At 44.6% G+C, this 20,474-nt stretch overlaps 1 protein-coding gene and 1 long non-coding RNA gene across 5 annotated transcripts in view; both read left to right on the top strand.

The window, feature by feature from the left end:
* The first annotated feature begins 877 nt into the window (after positions 1-877).
* Positions 878-6,964, top strand: LOC140633966 (uncharacterized). 4 transcript variants are annotated; one of them, XR_012031556.1, is made up of 6 exons: positions 878-935; positions 1,535-1,654; positions 2,102-2,202; positions 2,615-2,754; positions 3,258-3,315; positions 6,431-6,964. It is a non-coding gene; the product is annotated as an uncharacterized lncRNA (long non-coding RNA). The 4 variants fall into 4 exon arrangements; XR_012031553.1 differs by having other exon boundaries at positions 2,615-3,315; XR_012031554.1 differs by lacking the exon at positions 878-935 and adding an exon at positions 942-1,100 and having other exon boundaries at positions 2,615-3,315.
* An 8,468-nt stretch (positions 6,965-15,432) lies between these two features.
* The window catches only part of SAMD5 (sterile alpha motif domain containing 5), a 57,623-nt gene continuing 52,581 nt past the window's right edge, over positions 15,433-20,474 (top strand). The window contains exon 1 of the mRNA XM_072827222.1: positions 15,433-16,114. Within this exon, the coding sequence (XP_072683323.1) occupies positions 15,650-16,114 (465 nt within the window). The 5' untranslated portion in view covers positions 15,433-15,649. The remainder of the gene's footprint in view (positions 16,115-20,474) is intronic.

The following is a 20,474-nucleotide window of genomic DNA, read 5'->3' on the forward strand; positions in this document are numbered from 1 at the left end:
TATATGCCGAGCACCTACCATGTTTTTAACCTTTCCCCCACTCCGTATGAATAACAGATTGCTCCCATCACAAATAACATTGTAATGAACATACTTATAGACCATTGTGAGAGTTTTTTGGGGATACGAACATTCGAGTAGAATTGCTGAATGTTTGAATCAATCCGTGCCCTGCCCCCAGCAAGGTGTGAAGGCTTTTATACATAAAAGGAAGAGCAATATATAGTATAGGTGTTATACTTGACATTTTATTTACTTGGTGAGCTAATACTGGTCCTTTTCCAGCTGATTCTTCACTTTATTGTCTATGTATCCAGCCTAAAACCACAAATCAGGTAGTTCATCATCACCTATGACTGCGGTCCAGCTGCCCAGCTTCGAACTGGCCAGGCACTGCAGCTCTTTATTCTCATCATCAGCCCAGCACTTATTCATCATGTTAACATCAGCGTTTACCTTGGTGCAGCATGGCCTCCAGGGTAGTATCTTTTATGTCCAGAGGACTTTTCACCACACCTGGCATAGGGGCACTTAGTACAAGGCTGTTGACTCAAAGAAACAGAGAACAGAGGGGACACCTAAGTGGCTCAGTCGGTTAAGCATCTACCTTTGGCTCAGGGTGTGATCCTGGGTCCTGGGGTTGAGTTCCGTGTTGGCCTCCCCTCTGAGAGCCTGCTTCTCCCTCTGCCTCTTTCAGTGTGTGTCTCCTGAATAAATAAATAAAATCTTTAAAAACAAACAAACAAACAAACAAACAAAACAAAACAAGAACAGAGGACAAAGAACAAATTTGCAAAGAAAGATGATTCTATTTGTAGCAGATGGAATGAAAGATCAATTTAATTGGTACTGAGCCATTATGAGCACTTGTCCTTCAGAGGAATCTAGAACTTTGGATTTAAAGCAAAAGAGATCATTCAGAGATGGAGTTGAGGGTCAGTGAATTGTGTGGGATAGATGTCTATGGACTGGGCGATGGGACACAGGTTTATTTAGCATCAGGGAAGAATGATATCTGCCAAATGGGCCAGAGGAGAGGCTCAGTGAGGCAGCATTACCAGTGGGAAGGGAATCAATGCAGTGTTCCAAAGCCACAGGAGGTATGGAGGAGAGGAGGGACCAGTGTCCTGTATGGCAGGGCAGTAGGCTCAAAGTGAGACCAAGCAGGGGCTGGTATCTTTGATCAAGCTAATTAATTTTTTACTAATATTAAGAAACATGACATTTTTTCCTACTTATCTACAGACTATTTTGAACTTCCTTTTGTCTTAACTATTGTACATTTGAGATATCTATATAAAAGGGGAATTTGGAATGCAATATTATTACAGGGAAAATAGAATTTTACTAAAGGACGTCATGTTAAAATATTTGGCTTATAGATTACTCTGTACTTTGTGTGGCTTATAGATTACTCTGTAGTTTTTTTAATAAAGCCATTCACTAATTCCTTGTTTTATAATAGCACATAAGAGTTCCTTTGAAAGTATGGGAAAAAAAGTTTTGTTTTTTTTTTTTTCTGTGTGTTTTAAAGAAAGGCAGAGTGCTGTGTTTCTAGCACAGGCTGACATCGACACCACTTGCTTCAGGGAAATCTGCCCTTGCCTGAAATTCCATAGGAACTAGAAGATATAGAGACATAAATTCCTGCAAGGTAACATAATTTATTGTTGTATTCTTATTTATCATCTAGTTGTCTTCTCAGAGACTTTCCATTTTTTAATGGACACGCTAAGATTTTTGTCAAAAAGAATTTAAACACTTTGTCCATTAATCTCATAGAACTTGTTGGAGAACATAGTTTTTCCAAAGATCCTAAATTTCAGTGTCTTTGGAAAAAGTCTATGTTATAGCTTTTCTATTTTATAAATCTTTCATGGTATTTTTTTTATAAGTTATTCCCCTTCTACCTATCAAAGCATAATCTATCAGAATTTTCTGGAAAGAAAAAAATTGCCTTAAGTCATTTTCACTATTTCTAGGTATAGAATTAAATTAATGCAATAAAATTTAAAGAAGAAACTCTTCCTTTCATATAGCTTTGGTGCTCATTTCTTTTATTTCCTTTGTGCCTGAAATTTATGTCTCTCTGTGTTCACAGTGACTTGTAAATCGTCTTTACTCCTCTCCACCACTAATCTCAGGCCCTGGAAAAAGATTTTTGAGTCCTGTGATTTCCTTTCCTGCGGCATTTTTAGGGTGGTAGGTTATATTAAGGAATTTCAATTAGAATGTAAGTTGGGTTATCTGGAATCCTATCAAGTATAATCATCTTTCCCTTATCTAAAAACAAGACTAATACTTCTTTTACTAATACAGTAATTGATGCTCATATTTATAACCCCAAGTTACCACATTGCCTTCTGAATCAAGAAGGTTGCCAGTATGATTGCAGCAGGTATTTTATTCATACTAATCCATTAAAAATGTATAATCCTATATTACAAAGTTTTTTTTTATTAGTCAGTTCCTTTGATTAGCTAGATCAATTCTTTCTTTGCTTTATACCAGATAACAGAACGACTGTCAAATTGTTAAGTTTGATTGTTCCAGTTTCTCATTTCTTACATGTAAATCCCATCCCATTTTACTCTGTATTTTTCTCTATGCCAAGGTCTGGTCAAAGCATACCCTCCTCAAGCTCTGCACCTGCACCTGAGCATCTCGACGCCGCTGAAGGAGAACACACAATCCTGTTTACTGGTCTCATTACATTTATGACCGTCAGCCTCAAACATCGCCCCAAGATTGCCTGTATGCCTGCCATATTTCTCCAGTCAATGCATGCTCCCACACTCTAGCATGACTGAGTCTACACCATTTCTCACTTCCCCTGCCTTCCTCCCCTTTCTCATCAGATGACCTTGCCTTTGGTCAGAGTCAGAATAGAACTCTCACATCCTCTCATCACCAAACACCCTCACCTCCCTGTGTCTGTCCCCACAGACGCTGCTTTTGGACCTGTCACAAAGCAGGGGAACCAGCTGGGCTCCTGCCCAAGGCTGGATCCTCCAAGCCCTGGACTCCTTCCTCTCCCAGCCACCCAAGGGCTCTGTTCTTGCACCACCTGCTTCCCCTCTTGCTAGATCACTTTCTCCATAGCCCTGCATCTACCAATTTCTCCTGTCACTAAATAAGACTTCCTTTAGTAGGTATCCTTCTCTGGTCCTCGCCCCATTTATCAGATCCCTTACACTCACACCCCTGAAGTGCTTGTTTCTATGGCCACCTCTGCTTTCTTTCCTCGGTCTTTACAGAGCCCATTCTGGTCAAGACTGTTCCCAACAAGGCCAGAAACTGGCCTCCAGATCTGAGGTTAGTGTTGGTTCCCATGTCTCTGGATCCCTCAGCGACAGTGGATCGCTTATTCCCTTCTTGCAACGGCTTTATTCACAGCTCCTAGATCCCCACCTCACTGGCTTCTCCTTCTGCTTCCCTGCTGTGGCTTCTTAGAGTCCTTTTGATTCTCCATGTTGGGATGCCCTGCATTTTGATCCTTGGCTCTCCTTAATCCAACCTTACTTCTTTTGAGGACTTTAAATACCAACTACATGCTGAAATGGCCCCTTTGCATTTCTTTCCCACTGTTGTGCCCTAGCAACAACCCTCCCACTCCTTGACAACTCTACTGACATGCATTAGGCATCTGAAACTCCAAGTGTCCAGATGAAGAGTCCTACTTCCTCTCCACCCCCACTCCCAATGCACTGCTCTCCATCTTCTTCATTTCAGAATGTGGCAGCTCATTCTCTTCGTTGCTCATGCCAAAAATGTAGGAGTCCACCTTGGTTCCTTTTTTTCACAGTCCACATCCACCAAGTACCACTAGTACATCACAGAGTCTGAACACTTTGCACCATGTGTACCACAATAGTGGTCTAGGACCCCCTGAAGAAGCTTCTTGGGTGGCCTCACTTCCTCTGATCTTGGTCCCTGGGGTCTCTACTCCATGGAGCAGTCAGAGGAGTCCTGATAAATTACTAATCAGCTCAAGTTCCCCTCAGAACCCTCCAGTTGCTCTCTACCACGTTTGAAAAAAGCTCCAACATCCTTTTGGTGACTGGTCCTATCTCCCTCCCTACTCAATGGCCACCACTCTCCCACACTTTGACTTTGCTCTGGTACACACACCTTCTTGCTTCCCCAAATGCAGTATGCTTGGAGCTGCCTCAGTACCTTTGCATTTGTGGTGCCCTTAACACTCTGTCCTCCAAGTATTTCAGGATATTTTTTTCTTCTTTCCTATATTTTTCTTCATATTATTTACCTTCATCTGAAATACAGAGCTACTGATTTAAGCTTCATGAGGATGGAAACTCTGTAGCTCTTGGGCACAGCTATTTCTCCAAGCTTAGAATGATGCTTGATACATGAGAGCACTTAAGAAAGATTAAATGACAAATAAAATAATGTCATAAAATATCTTTCTAATTTTTAAGTTCTAGTTCTGCCCTACTTGTACACAGAACATGAACTGTATATAGAGCTCCTTTCGGCAATTCTGGTTCTGGCCCTCTGCAAATCTGACCTTGACATAGTATTTGGGATCTCTGATCTCTGTGACCATCAATCTCACCCTCTGAGGAATATAAGTGTTGTGTTTTAATTACAATAGGCCATCTTGTGTCTGTCTGCAGGGTTGTAGGTCACCCTACAGGAAGAATGTGAAGTTTATATGGACTGTGTATTTGTTATTATGGACATTTAAATAAATGTAACATAGTAAAGAATATAATGAGCCAAATTTACTATCACCTAGCATCAACAATGAACCCATGGCTAGTCTTATTTCATATATTATCAACTCTTACCTCTCCAGATTATTTTGAAGCAAATCCCAGGCTTAATATCATTTTATTTCTAAAATTTTCAATCTATAGAATGTCTACACTTAAAAAAAGGAAAACACATATAACTACAATATGAATATCATACCTAAAAATTATCAGTAATTTCTTAATATCAATTTAGTCAGTGTTCACATTTTTCTCATTTTCATGTAACAGTATTTAACTGTGCTTGCCTGAATCAGGTTCCAGAAAAGAAGTCCATATTTTAAAATTGGTTGATCTACTTCTTATTTCTCTTGTCAAAGTCTTCTCTTTCTCCCTCTCAATTCCTCTCCCCACACCAAACCTACCCCCAACATTTTTATTCAAGGAAACTGGTGAGTTTTGTCTGCAGAGTCTCCCTCAGTTGAATTTTGCTGATTGCATTTATCACATTTTCATCTGTTGCATTTCTTAATAATCACTAGATGTAAAGCTCTGATCAATATCAGGCTCCATATTACTTTTGGCAAGAGTACTTCACAGATAGTGTCTACTTCTAGTAGGAAGTAATAGTAATATCTGAGTGTCACCTTTTTTAGTGATGTTGTCAGCCTCTGACATTACAGATCATCTGTTTATATGGATTTTATCTACTGCTATTTCACGTTAGAAATTAAAGTTAAGAAAACTTTAAAATATTTACTTAAACTAACAATAATAAGTTCTTACCTGTTAGCACAAGTAACATAATTTCATGAGAAATAGTTATATTTTCCAAAATAAAAAGCTCATAAGAAAGGAAACAATGTTTATCATTTTTACAAATCTCTTTAATGTCTAAGTTTAATAAAATAGATGACAAGAGTTTTCTATCTGCTTCTGTATTCAATCTGTTGCAATATGTTGCTTTAGTTGAAGTACATTAAAAAAATCTAACATTCACAAAGATGTGTTGTTGGAAGTCAAAGGATTATTTTAATATACCTTTCAGATAATTGTAGATATTCTTGGATACTATACAAAAACTTGACAAATGGCTGTTTTCTAAAGGTTAGTTACAATGTGAAATCTGAAACCATTTAATGAGCTTTTAATATTCTGCTATATTAAAATCCATTGGTTTATCTTGTTCTTTGCATAGATCTCTTACCACGCATGATTGTGACATATTTGAAAAATACTGAGTCACTGATATATGTAGATCTTCCAAATGTGGACATATTTCATTGTTAAATATCAAAAAATTCATTAATAACCATCAATGTTATTTTTTAAAAGCCTGTAAGTATTGGGAAGCAGGCAAACTTATGGTGGCAAATTCAAGTTTCCCAAATTTAAATTTTTATTGGAAAACTTGAATCTTACCATAGGCAACAGAGTCATTGTTTTGACAACCACTTGTCATTCCTTAAAGTAAAAATTGTGTTCCATGAAGAAAGTGGCTAGTTCAGCTGGTAACTCAAACAATCACACAAGTGGTTTTCAAGGAGATGACCATCAGAGATATTATTGAGCCTAAGTGCTTAATGAGTGTTTCCCATTTTATTACATGGAATAATTTTTTAAGTACCTTGAGGTCAAGATTTAATACAATTAATAATTTTTGCTGCTTCATTAAGAAATTCTTAGATGAAAATGGCTTATTTTTTTTCTTGCAGTGTGTGGTAGTAGAGAATGCAATGAAGCAGCCACCAGAGGGCTGCTTTTATTACACCTGTGAAGCTCTTGGATAAAACAAGACAGCGGTCTAACGTGGAGCTTCCCTTTGAGGAGAGTGAGCGGAGAGCTCTGCTTCTCAAGAAGTGGTCCCTGTGCAAGCATCAAGAGCACGCAAAGGAGAAGGATGCCATCACATCTATGCTTGAGTCCCAGCAGGAAGCTCTGCAGGTGCTGGAACTCATATCCCCAGAGCTACATTAGGAGGCTACCAAGCGGGACCCCAACTTGTTCCCCTTTGAAACAGAAGGGCCAGATTACACACTACCAATCTCCAGTTACCAGCCCCCTGAGGGCAGGTACCATGACATCACCAAGGTGTACACACAGGTGGAGTTTAAGAGATAGAGCTGCAGGCACATGTCCACAGAACACACTGCCCTTTTAACCCAGAATGAGCAGGGCACAGGCCTGCTTGTCACAGAATCAAGCATGCTGTGAATAAATACCTTTAATAAAGAAAAAAAAAAGTAGTAGAGTTGGTGCCACTGCCATGATAGGTGGGTGCTGAGGTATCAATAGTTTTGCTGTCACTTTTGATACCATCAATATAGATATTAAGACAGTGAAAAAGGCCAATAATGTCTTCATATTGCCATGAAAATAATACTGAATTTTGGTGCCCCTGAACGAGTCTCAGGGAACCTTTGAGATTCACTGGTAAATACCTTACTTTATTGGTAGTTACATTAGTAATATTCTAAATTTTCTAAGCTGGGATGCTCTATGAAGAAACTTCTCCCTATCAGTTATTTTGTTTCTTGAGGTACAGATCCTATAGGAAAAGAAGGAAAAGTGCTAAATTCATTCCCTTTATGTACTAGTTTTTAAAATAATGAAGTGGTTCTCTAACATCCTCTAAAAGCTACCAATTAGGGGTTTACTAAAATATCATAGGAACTTACGAATTTAAACATATTTGATCAGTTTCAATTCATTACACTTATGATCATGATTGATAATGCTCAAATTATTCCATCTTTGTCTGATGGGAGCTTATTTCACTTAGTTCCTGTGTCCTTTGGCATGTCTAGCAGTCTTTGGCAGATACTTTGCCCTTCTGGTATGAAAAAACTCTCCAGATAATCTGAATCATTTCCTTTCCTAAATCTGGAATCAGGCTTTCTTGTTGTTGTTGCCTTTTGTTTTTATTTTGTTGTTTTCCAGATATTTCTTTAAAGAATCATAGTTCCTTTTAGTGAGAAACAGTATTAGAGAAACAGAGTTTGGGTGCTAAGATCTCATTACTATAGAGTCAATTTAAAAAAAAAAAACATTTTGGAGAGCTAAGAAATGTTTTTGTTCTTTTGCGGGATTTTTTGCCTTTCTTTTAAGATAAAATACATTATGAATTCATATTGACATTGTAGATTAAAATTTAGGACTATAGAGTTCTTTTTAAAAAAAAATTCATTGATCTGATAACTCTGTCTCCTTTCAGTTGTGCCAGAAATATTGGATCTCAACACCAACATTACTCATTTGATTTATGCCACATTATACACATAATAATCTCTGTGTAATAACTCAAATACTACCATCAACAGTCTCATAATTGAAAACAGTTTACTATCTGTTGCTGTTTTTCTTTTTTCCTCCGGGCAATCCCATCAGACATGTATGGTCAAATTACTACTTTTAAAAGACTCCTGGATAGCTCCTGTCTATGTAGTTATGCTACTACAAAACAAACAATTTCATTTTATTTCTTTTTTTTTATATTTTTTTATTTATTCATGAGAGACACAGGGAGAGAGGCAGACGGAGAAGCAGGCTCCATGCAGGGAGCCCGATGTGGGACTTGATCTCAGGTCTCCAGGATCACACCCTGGGCTGCAGGCAGACACTTAACCACTGGGCCACCTGGGCGCCCCAATTTCATTTTATTTCTAATTTGGGGAGATTACATTTTAAAATTTATTTTTATTTTATGCTTATGTTTCATGGTTTCACAGCCAAATCCATGAAACAAAATTATTTAAAGTCTAAGTCCTGTCCCCATCCCTTCCACCATTTCCATCCATTTCTTTTTGGGTAATCATTTCAAAAATTATAGGGCATATATTCATGACTCCTCTTCCTTAAATAAAGAGGAGCATGCTGTAAGCATCTTCCTCCAGCTTGCCTTTTTTTTTTTTTTTTTTCAAATAGTGATATCCTGGAGATCACTCCATGCTAGTGGGTGGAGATAGTCTTCATTCCTTTTAACAGTTGCCAACTACTTCATTGTGTTAACTTCTTCCATATCTTATTCCATCAGTTCCTTATTGATTGGACATTTGGACTGCTTCCAGTATTTAGCTAATACAAGCAGTACTGTGATGGGTGGTCTTATCCATACTTAATTAAGAACTTTTTTTTCACTAGTATTATTTGGGGGACAGATTCATAAAAGCAGGATTGCTAAACTGAAGGGTAAATAAACATGAGATTTGCCGGATATTGCAAATCTCCCTCGATTGGGGTTGTGCTGATGATTTTTTTCTCATTTCTCCACCTACCATTTTATCCTGCACTTTGAGATGCTGGCACTGGGACTCAGTGTACCACATTTCTGATGTATCAGCAGGCTCCCTGTTGAGTTTTGGTTAACAGTGGGTTAAAAGTAGACTGCAAGGCAGGAAAAAGAAGGAAGGACTTGCAGTCTTCTGCTGTGTTCTGTCTTCCTGTCAGGGTCCCCCACAATAGTTTTTCATCCAATAAGGGTAGGATTCAGTTTCTAACTTTCTAAACTCCTAGAAACCTGTCTGAGGTTTCTGCTTCAGCCAGTCACCAACCCACCCCAGAAACCTCTTCTCTGTGGGGCCTCCTTTGAACTCCTGGTGTACCTGCACCAGAGAGAGGGTGCCCTTTCCTCAAAGGTCTGATTCTAGCTCACAGGGTCTTTTCTCATAACCAATCAGGCAGCTTGCCTTTCTCCTAACCAATCAAGCAGCACAGGTTTCTCAGGATTCTAGGTCCCAGCTCAGCAGGGCTCCTCCTCCAACTGTCTGTATTCTCATAATCCCAACCTCGTTTCTTGGTTTCCTCAACTTTTAGGGATAATAGCTACTTCCTGGACTTACTACATTATGATACTGAGGGTTATTTTTGTTTTTTTTGTTTTTTTAGATTCAATACTTGGTTAATAGTTCTTTTAAAACTTAGGTAATGTGAACTTCAACTTGAATTTGTCCTGGTGTACAATATAAAGAATGTATAATTTATATTTTTTCTGGGCAGGTTCCTGAAGACCCCCTTTCCTTGCCCATGTCACTAGCAAGCTCTCTGAAGTCAGAGCACCCTTGGTAAGAGCATACTGCCAAGACCATGACCATCCAAGAGGGTCTGGGCTCACTCAGATAAGATAGCTGAACAACCCCTAGAGAAAATCCGAAATTAGACTTTGGTAAAACTGATAAACTGAAAAGTTTTAAAGATGTAGTCAGGACATCTACTACACCTGGGTTTGTCAACTATCCTTTTAGGAATGGGGCTTTGCTATTCTAAGGATCTGATGCTCCACCCAGGTTTTATGTTGACACATAAAGTCTGAGATTTCATACGTATGTCAAAAGTGGTCTCAAAAGTCAGAGTTTCAAAACTGCAATGCACACTACCTATCTCCAAAGCTGGAAAAGTGATAAGAAGTTCTAATTATGTGCCACTTTCTTGTAAGTTACGGATTTAAGAGTTTTAGAATATATCTTCCAATTGCAAAATTAAAAAAAATATATTTTATTTTTCAGTAATCTCTATATTTGACATAGGGCTCAAATTCATAACCCCAAGATCAAGAGTCTTGTGGTATATCCACTGAGCCAGCTAGGTGTCCCTCAACAGCAAATTTAAATCAAATAAGAAGGAATAAAGATTTACAAAAAAAAAACACAAAACAAAACAGAAAACATGAAATTACTTTGCTTCAAAAGAGATGACCTACAACCCCCTAAGCCATCTGGAGCCAAATAGACCTCAGGAAGTAATCTGCATCAAATTGTTTGTCCTAACTCCTGAATTGAAGTCAACTGTTAGATGGGAACAACTAATATTTATTAAATTTGTACACCTGGTCATAAATTGAGGGATTTCATTGTTGTGATTACATAAATAACTTGCACTTGTCTGAAATAGCTTTCATCAATATAATTTCATTTGTATGAGATTATACAACCTAAGTTTAAGGTATTTTGCTGACAGATTTAAAAAAAAAAAGAGAGAGAGTCCTAAGAGCTGCCTATTATTATTTAACAAAATACTCCACCAATCATTTTTATCTTCGGAAACACTGGACTAATACTTTCCCCTTCTTTGTGGGTGCATTAAAAAAAAAATAGACCGTTTGGGGATTACCAGAGATAAGAGGATAAGAATTTTTAAGAATGAATCTCATTTTATTGTAGATCACTATTAGCATCTTGTTTGGCTAGCTTTCTGTTAGTGACCTTCTGGTCTCTGAGTTCTTGAACATCTTTTTTTTTTTTTTTTTACCCTTTGTTCCTTCCTTAAAGAAAGTCCTGTTATAATAGAAATGAATCATCTAATGGTATCCTGCTGCGACTCCCTACTGCTCCTTGTCTCTCCTTCTTGCATATATGTGTTGTCACACACAAGTATAATGTATACAGCTCAGACATTTTAACAGACGCCTCCACCCAGCCTGCCGCTACTGTAGTTGCCAACCCAACGCCTCTCTCCCAGCCACTGGAGCACAGATTGCCCGTTACATCACTCAAGTGTATTGTTCTCATTTCTCCCGATGGCATATGTTCCTTCTAGAGGCTTTTTAGCTCAGAATTAGGGAGAGGTGAAACATATTCTGCATTTTGAGATTAATATTATATATACTTGACTTTTACAAGGCTAGACACCCTAGGGACTGACATTTAATAGATGTTAATGGAATTTAATTTTTACACACCCTGTGTGAGAACATTTATCTTTGAAATAAAATGCTATGAAACCTTATGTGGCACCAAGAAAATTTCAAAACAAATTATTTTTCACTCTATATCCTTAAGTTATGGAGTTGGAGCAAAGTGGAAAAGCTGTTTATTGATATTTACAATTTAAAACCTGAATATAATTATCATTCATTGATTAACTGAGAGCACCAGTAAGGCATTTTGCCAGAGGTATGACCAGTACAAAACAATTCTAAAATGGTGCCTAAAAAGAAACTTTTTTCACAGCCTACTTTTCCTTGATTTTCATTAGGCAAGAAGTTCTTTCTGCAATAAATGAGTGAACAAATAAATAAATCTGGTCCCAAACATATTAAATAATAAACAGAATGATAAATGTTACATACATTTTTATGTAAGAAAAAAAACTCTAATAAAGCAATACCACTCAGAAGTACTTGTAAAATTATAGGTACTTGACAGTGTGTGTTGAGTAAATTAATTTGTTCTAAGGCTATGCCTAAGAGCATAATGGCCACTTGTTTTGTTTAAGTGCATTTTTGTCTGGATGTGAAATATAGTTTAATTTCAGATTTTGGCTAATGTTATGATTCAAAGAATTTGGATAATTAATTAAAGATATTAGAAAATATCACCTTTGTAATCTTCCTAATTCATGAACTAATACATTAAAAAATCCCTATCCATTTATTCTCTACATAGTTAAAATGCTGAAATTTCTCCAGTTCCAATTCATGAAGAAAACTCTTCTCTTTTCTACCTCAGTGACTGGCACTGGAATGCCTACAGAATAAACATTTGATGAGTAAATGAATGATTTTGACAGCAGCCAAGCACTTACAGAAAAAATGAAGTAATATAGCACATTGCAAGGAGCAGATGAGGAAACGGATCTGGCTGTTGCCCTGGTTCTGTCACGAGCTAGCTGTGTGAACTTAGGTTAGTAAATGTGGATGTTTGAAATAATCTTGAAGGGCCTCCTACCTCTCAAATCCTATTTCCAAATCTTAAAGTTAGCCAATCATTCCTGCCAGTTTTACTTTGGACTTTGCCATGGGTAGAGACACACTTAGGCTATAAAATCTCCGCATTTGAAGTTACATGCCGTAGCCTCCAGAACTAAATCTGCTTAGGTTCGCTATGCTACGGCAAGCAGTAGAAAGATAGAAGCCTGAGGGTTCACACATAAAAGATGTAAGCAAATGTAGGAGACAAGTAGGATATCTAGAAAAAGCATCTCTACAGTTCACAAGTCTCCAGAGAGCAGGTTTTCTCTAGAGGTAACAGTAAGTTTTATTTATGACTGATTAACAATTGATTAATTTATAAAAGGCATCCCTTCCAAAGAGAGCACCAGAATGCTTTATTTCCTAATTGGATGGTGACTTTGCACATAAATAAAGGAGAATCACTGCTGCCTGTTGGGGAGACAGTTTGACGCTGCAGGTTTGTTCTTGTCTCCGTCCTGATTTACTGTATGACCTTGGGCCAGTCATTTATCTTCCCCTAAACCAGTTTCACTAATTATAAAATGGAAATAAAAATACCTGCTGCCTTCACAGAGGATTAATGAGACAAGGTGACTGTCTAAGCTCCCATAGGGGAAAGGCTGTATATAAGCAAGCAAAGAACTGCTAAGCAGCCCTGTTGGACTTTCCTCACAACGTGGGAAAGAAAAAGTCTGCAACGGGGGTTCCTGGGTGGCTCATTCAGTTAAGTAAGGATCTGCCTCCTGCTCTGGTCCTGATCCTAGGGTCCTGGGATAAAGCCCCTCATTGGTCTCCCTGCTCAGCGGGGAGACTGCTTCTCCCTCTGTCCCTCCCCCTGCTTGTGCACATTCTGTCTCTGTCAAATAAATAAATAAAATCTTTAAAAAAGGAAAAATCCCACAATGATAAAGTCCTGGAGTTTTAAGCTTCCTAGTCTCAAAAGAGGGACTCCCTTCTTACAAACAGTCCCACTGCTTCCTCCAGCATACAGTGAGTGCCTGGGAAGGTTAGCAGCTAGGAGACAGGAGCTGAATTTATCCCTCCAGAGTTCTAACCCTTGCTCCACCGTGAACAGTGACATCTGGGAGGGGGTAGGGGAGCAGATTAGTGTTCTGCTTCCTCAATTTCTTCTTCTGTAAGATACTGGATATAATATTACTTAGAGACATGGAGACGCACCCATAGGTAGATGCCTGACATACAGTGAGTTCCAAATAAGTATCTCCTATAATCTAGGTCTTCAGCAGCATAAATCAGGCTGCTGAAATATTTTCCTCCTAAAAGTCTAAGGTCCTTATGAAAGAGCGGCGGGGTGTAAAGATAAACGTGATGCAACATTTGTGATTTAAAAGGGGCGCAGGGAACTACTATAAAGCTTTGATTCAGCTCACTTTCCTACGGTGAATAAAATATTTGGACAACGCCTTAAAATTCGCCTGCGCGACCGCAAGGGGACACTGTGAGTCTGCTTTGGCCTGGGAGAGGCGGCGGCAGCGCCGGGCGGAGAGGGCTGGGTGCTCCTAGCATCCCAGCGCCCAGGAGAAGCGCACCCGGAGCTTGGGCTCGGGAAGGAGTGGCCCTGACGGCCCGGCGGGGGGCGGGGGGCGGGGGGCGGGGGCGGGGGCCCACAGGTAGCCCGACCGCCCCTCGCGCCCATCCCCTCCCACTCCGCAACAGGTTCCCTTCTGGCAGGTTCTTCCAGGCAGCTCGCTGTTCTTAACGTGGGAACCGCTAGTGCCTGAGCTTGGGAACCAGACACCCTTCCTCTGCAACCCCCCCAAATTGTAGGGAACATTTTTGGGTGCCCCTGCGTCGGGTGTTTTGCTGGGGGAAAAAAGGGTGAAAGCAGTTGTTTGGTTCTTTAAGGGGTCTGTGTCCCTAAAGGGGTTAAGCTCTTCTGATTTAGGGAAAGAGGACCCCCCCCCCCGCCCCTTTGCCAAAAAAAAAAAAAAAAGCCAAATGCGCAGTTCTGGAAACGAGTCTGAAATCACCAGTCGTCCGTCTCCGAGGTCCGGGGCTCGCGGCTGGCGCTCCCCACCGGCGCCCGGCGTAGGTCCTGAAATAGCCCAGGTGGGAAGTTGAATCGCCCTTCTGCGAAGACCGGGAGGACCGTGAACTTGCTCCACCAAGTACCTGGACGCAAATTCTCTAAGCCCCGGGAAGAGGGGACGCGGTCGGATGACACGGAGATGTAGGCGAGGCTCTGGGTCTGGTGCACCTGCCGCCCGCGCCCCCACGCCCAGGCGTTCGCCCCGGCGCTGAGCAAGACCGGGAAGCTCGACCGACTCCGCTCCCCGGAGGGCAGGGCCGCGCGCGCAGAGGCCCGGCCGGGCTGGCGTTCCCGCGTCCCCGCGACCCCGGGCAGCGGCGAGCTCCGCTCCGCAGGCTCCAGGACGGGGCGCCGGCAGCCACCCTGCACCGCCGCCCGGCGCTCGAGCGGAACCCGGGGGTGGCCCGGACGCCACGGCGGAGCCCGGCGGGGCAGGGGGCCGCGAGGAACGCGCCCAGCGCGGCGGGAGCTACGACCCCGTCCCCAACTTTCGCAGACTCGGGGGCCCGGGAAGGCAGAGCCGGGCAGCAGCAGCAGCAGCAGCTCCTTCGAGCGCCCCGGACGCGCCCCCCCCCCCCCCGGGCCCCGGGTCCCCGCCGCCCCCCGACACTGGCCTCGCAGTGGCCTCGCGGGCCGAAGCCGGGGCGGCTGGGGAGGAAGGGCGCGCGCAGACCTCCTTCCACGGGCCGGGGAAAGCGGGTTAGAGAGAGCCGCACGGAGCGCCCCGAGGTAGCCGCCTGAGCCCCGCGGCTCCGGAGCCCCCCCCGCCCCGCCGCGCCCCGCCCCGAGGACCGCAGCGACTGGCGCTCGCGGGGACCATGCGGCGCGCGGCTCCCGGCGGGTCCCGGCCCAGCACACTCCGGGGCGGCCCCGCGCGCCGCTGACCCGCGCGAGTCCCGCGGCTGAGCCGGCCCCGCCCCCGCCCCCGCCCCGCCCGCCGCGCCCCTCCCCGCCCCCTCCCTCCCCGCGGCGGCGGCGGCGGCGGCGCATCCAGGGGCGGCGCGGAGCGGATCGGCCGGCCGCCGGCGCCTGCGAGCTCCCGGCTGCGGGGGATTCACTTTGCCGCCCTTACGCTTCTCCGTCCTCGCGCTCCCCGGGGCCTCCGGGCGCCGGCCCTCGCCTGGCCTCTCCGCGGAAAACTTGGCCATTCCCTGTCCCCTCGGAGGAGAGGCTCCAAAGTTCCGAGAACTGGTGCCGCGGCGGGGCTGCGGTCCCACCATGTGCACCAACATAGTTTACGAGTGGCTGAGAGCGCTGCAGCTCCCGCAGTACGCCGAGGCCTTCGTGGATAACGGCTACGACGACCTGGAGGTGTGCAAGCAGATCGGGGACCCGGACCTGGACGCCATCGGGGTGCTGGCGCCCGCGCACCGCCGCCGCATCCTGGAGGCCGTGCGCCGGCTGCGGGAGCAGGACGCCGCCGCCGCCGGCCTCTACTTCACGCTCGAGCCGCAGCCGCCGCCGCCGCCGCCGCCGCCGCCGCCGCCGCCGCCGCCGCCGCCCGCGGTCGCCGTGCCCTCCGGCCGCCGGGGGGAGCCGTGCGGCGGCGCGGCCCCGGGCCCCCGCGGGGACCCCCGCAGCAGGGAGCTGGTGAGCTACCCCAAACTGAAGCTGAAGATCATGATCAGGGATAAGCTGGTCCGCGACGGCATCCACCTGAGCAAGCCCCCGTACTCCCGCAAGGTAAGCGGCGGCGCGCGGGGCGCGGGGGGCGCGGGGCGCGGGGCGCGGGGGGCGCGGGGCGCGGGGCGCGGGGGGCACGGCCAGGCGCCGCGCCCCTTCCAGCGACCACGGGGGGCAAGGGTGCCTCGGGCACCGGAGGTCCTCTTCTCTGCCCCTTCTGTATTCGCTCTTCAATCCTTGCTTGCTGGTGTCACCTGCGGTCGCCAAGACGCGGTCCCCACTCCCAGGTGTCGGTTCTAAACCAGGACCGAGCCCCCGCCTAGGCTCCCGAGCTCACCTGCCGGGAACCCGAGCGCGGCGCTGCCTCGCGAGCAGAGGCCGGTCCACATGCCCTGCCCAGCGGGGTTCAGGTCCGAAGGGGGCCCGGGTGGGGAATACCACCCCGCTCTCTTTTTTCTTGTTCTCTTCCCTGGCTTTCTGAGAAACTTCCAAAAGGGAAATTGGCCAACTCTAGAAATTCACGCCCTGTTGCTCTCAGTTCCCTGGAGTCGAATCCCTGCCCTGCCCTGCCGCAGATTTGGAAAGTGAACCACTGACCTGGACATCCTGGGGGGACATCCCATGTCCACTTGGGAGGAGTTTCTTCGACTTAAGTGCAGGGAGGTGATCAGTGCTAAAGACGCTGGAGATAATGGGGCCAGTAAGGGTCTCCTGCCCGGGTCTTTGCTGGGGCACCAGTTGGGTTTACTGTTAATCCAGATGAGACGAAGCAGGTACAGCTGTGAGTTCTGGAAAGTCTGAGTCGACTCACGTTTGGAAACAGAGAGCACAGCCCAAAGAAGTGAGATGTTCAGTGGCCAGAGAGGAATTCCCTGGGGCGGAAGCCACAGAAGGAGCCCAGGGGTTATGGCAACTGCTCTGTGAGGAAGGCTGAACTACGGACCTGGGCAAGGAATAAATAAGCAACAGAAAGTCTGCTTTTCATACAAAAGCTCGCCCTCCAGCTGACTCTGCCCAGTTTGGGTTTCTGGATGCATCCGGGTAGAGGGTCCTGTCTTCAAAGGGAAAAGTAGGCAGTATAGGCAGTCCCCAAGCCTGCTCCTTGTTACCCAGGGAAAGGAGCCCCCTCCTCCCTCCCAGCTGGAAATCCTATAGAGAAGCCCAGAGGGAAACGGTGGCAAAGAAGCTGCAGCTGGGGATGGGGGTCGGGGGGCAGCTGTCCCCACAGCTCCCGAACCCAGAAACATGGATCATCTCAAAGTTTTGCGTCACTTGATTTGCTTTATATTCTTAAGTAAAGGTCATAATGTCCGGATTTAAGGAAAGGCAAGCAAAAACTTGGTAAAAAGTGGGTAAGATAGATGAAAATGAAGGGTTTCATATTATCCGCATGTTATCTTGTAAGAGAGAGAGAGGCAATTTGGGTAACCTGCTTGGGAGTATAAATGTGTCTTATGAAAATAAATAGGGCAGGTCTGAAGGACGGTTGGCCTCAAATTAAGCACATATTCCGGTTACCCGCTCTGGGTTACTGATGTGTGCCTCCGGCAGGGGAATAGAGAGGAAAGCGTGCTTTTCCTGGGAAAAGCAGGCAGGTGGAGTTAGTTAAGGCTGGCGTGGATAGACGGGTTGGACCCCTGAAGGTGCGTTCCTGGAGATAGCAGGCCACAGGAGCTCAAGGCGGCCCGACCCCTGTGATGTACATCGCGGGAAGTGACTTGGGTGCGGGTGGAGAAGATGTGAGCGCGTGGGCACAGGGTGAGGGCACAGGTCAAGGCCTGGGCAGGAGGAGATACAGAGAACAAGGTGTGTCACCAGGGCTTGCTTATCCTTCAGGAACAGGGCTGTGTCCAGGCAAGAGGGCAGAGGCCACGGTGGGCTGGAGAGGAGAGCTGAGTGCAGGAAGCGTCACGTTTGGGCCTGGTACTTAACACAGGCACAGATATCAAACTTAGAAGCCGAGAAAGATTCTTGTATGGACATGAAATGTGTGGGTGTCGGCCTCAGACTGTACCCTCCTGCCCAGATCAATGTGTAATATTTGAGCAAGTGCAAATTTCACCTTGTGTCATAATACTGCTTATTTTCCGTCTACGTGATTCTTTCCGCCAACTCCTGTATAAATCCCATAACAACGTTTGGTAACGAAGGTGCATCCCATTTGCTTTCCGTACACATTTAATTCTGGTTCTTGACTTGATGAAAGAATAAAGTGGGGGCAGAAGTGTTTTCGTACCTCCACTGACGCTCCGCCTGGGGGCCAAAAAAATAGAGATGACAAACTGAACTGTAAAAAAAGTTCTTTTCCTGTACTTTTATATATTTGTTACAAGAAAAGCCTGCAGTCAGAACTGGAACATAATTTTAACGCACGCAGGTGTGTAGAGCCAGATCACGTTGGTCATTCTGGATTTGTTGCTTCTGTGTGCGTTGCCTCTACAGTTTTGGGTTTTAAATTATTTAAGAATTGTCTTCTGACGCAGCTTGTTCCTGGGCAGATAGCACTAGGACTTTTCTGTAAAATAGGATCCACATTATAGTGTCTCGAGGCTCCGTGGCTGTGTCATGATCAGAATGAGCAGGTGTTCATTAAGTGCTTTTGGGATTCTCCTTATTCGAGGGAGCCTCGCATTTCATTTATGGCCATTTGCATCCTTGATCCCTGTGGTTTTTTTGTGGGTGGTGGTTTTTTTGTTTTGTTTTGTTTTTGTATTTTGGCGAGAATAGTAGATGGCTTGAAAGCAGGTTTATACCATGGATGGTCAAGGCGGGAATAGCAAATCTTTACAGAGGAAAGTAAATTGAAGAATTTTCCCAAGAATCACCAGAAAGGACCTTAGGATTATAGGATTTGCTTCAGGAACAGTTAAAGTTTGGGGTACTGTGCTGCTGTTCTGGGTTCATCTTACCAGCTGTTGCCACCTTCCCTTCTTAGGTGAATTACAGTGTAAGTAAAAGGTAAGTTTTGCTTTGCTTTCCAAAGACAGTAATTAAAAGCTAAGTTCAAAGTAAGTTCTTTGTTTTCCAAAGCAGGTCTGCAGCTTTAGAAAACAGGAGCTTGGAAAGAACACTGCTTGCAATCAAAAAGCGATTGGATGAGTCCCTTTTCTGTCCTGTATTTAGCTTCTGTGACTGCTGTGATTAGTGGAATGGGCAATGTTTTCATGGGGTAGGGATTAGATACAACTGTATACATACTATCTCAGTACTTCACCTGGCTTCCCTTCCAGCCTCTAGGCTCTAGATTACTCTGCTTGGCCAGTTGCAGAAGCCCTGCCCTCCAGGAACTTGAGGTGAAGCAGGGAAGACATAAAATGGAATGAACAGTAATGCTAAAGTGTGATGATTGCTCTGGTGGGGAGTACATGATGCCATGGACAGATGCATCCAACTGCATTTGCAGGGAGGTGGGTCAGGGCAGGCTTTCTAGAACTTGGCATTTGGTCAGAGAACTGAAGTTTGGGAGGGTTTGGACTGAGGAAGAGCAGGATCCTAAGGGGAAGAATATTCTAGACAGAACAGTACGTGCAAAGGCCAAGATCCCAGGGAATTGAGCATGCAATGGGGCAACGGGAATTTAAGGGGATTAAGTCTGGCTGAAGCACAGAATGCCTGGAGGGAAAGGCAAGAGATGGAGAGACAGGCAGTGGCTGGTCCTGGATGGCTTTGAACTCATATTTAGGAATTTGGAGTGTATCTTGAGAGGGGGGCTGTTGATGGATCCTGACCAGGGGCAGGGTGAACAGCTAGGTTGTTGCAGAGTCAGGAGGGATTTGCTGGTGGCCTGGACTGTGTGGCCGTGGGGGTGGAGCAGTGGGGGTAACTGAGAGGTGGAATGGATGACAGTGTGGATGCCCGGGGTGCAAGGAGAAAGGTCGAGATGACATGCAGATGTCTGGGTTATGATTATGATGCTATTCTCTGACGAGGTAAGGGACTCAAAAGAAGAGCACATTTGGGGAGAAAGATGTTACCTTCAGGTATAAACATACAGAATATTTTCATTCCCTTAAAAATCCTCTCGTGTTCCTCCTCCCTAGAACCCCTGGCAACCACTAATCTTTTTCCTGTTTCGATAGTTTTCTCTAGAACATCCTACAGTTGGAAGCATCCGGTATGTAGTTCTTTTGGATCAGCTTCTTTCACTTAGCAGTGTGCATTTAAGGTTCCCCCATGTCACCTCATGGCTTGACAGCTCATTTCTCTTTAGCGCTGAAACACATTCCACCGTCTGGATGTATCACTGACAACTTTCTAATGAGGTTTGGCTGAGAAGACAACTGTGGCTACAGCTGGAGGGGACGGGAGACTAAGGCAAGGGAAAGGTTTTGTGGAGTTATGTGGTTTTTTTTTTTTTTTTTTTTTTAAGGATGAGAGGAACTGGAACATGACTAAGTGTTGGCGGTAGGGAGCCCGAGAA

This window comes from Canis lupus, chromosome 1 (genome assembly GCF_048164855.1).
Source record: "Canis lupus baileyi chromosome 1, mCanLup2.hap1, whole genome shotgun sequence".
NCBI classification, from domain to species: domain Eukaryota; kingdom Metazoa; phylum Chordata; class Mammalia; order Carnivora; family Canidae; genus Canis; species Canis lupus.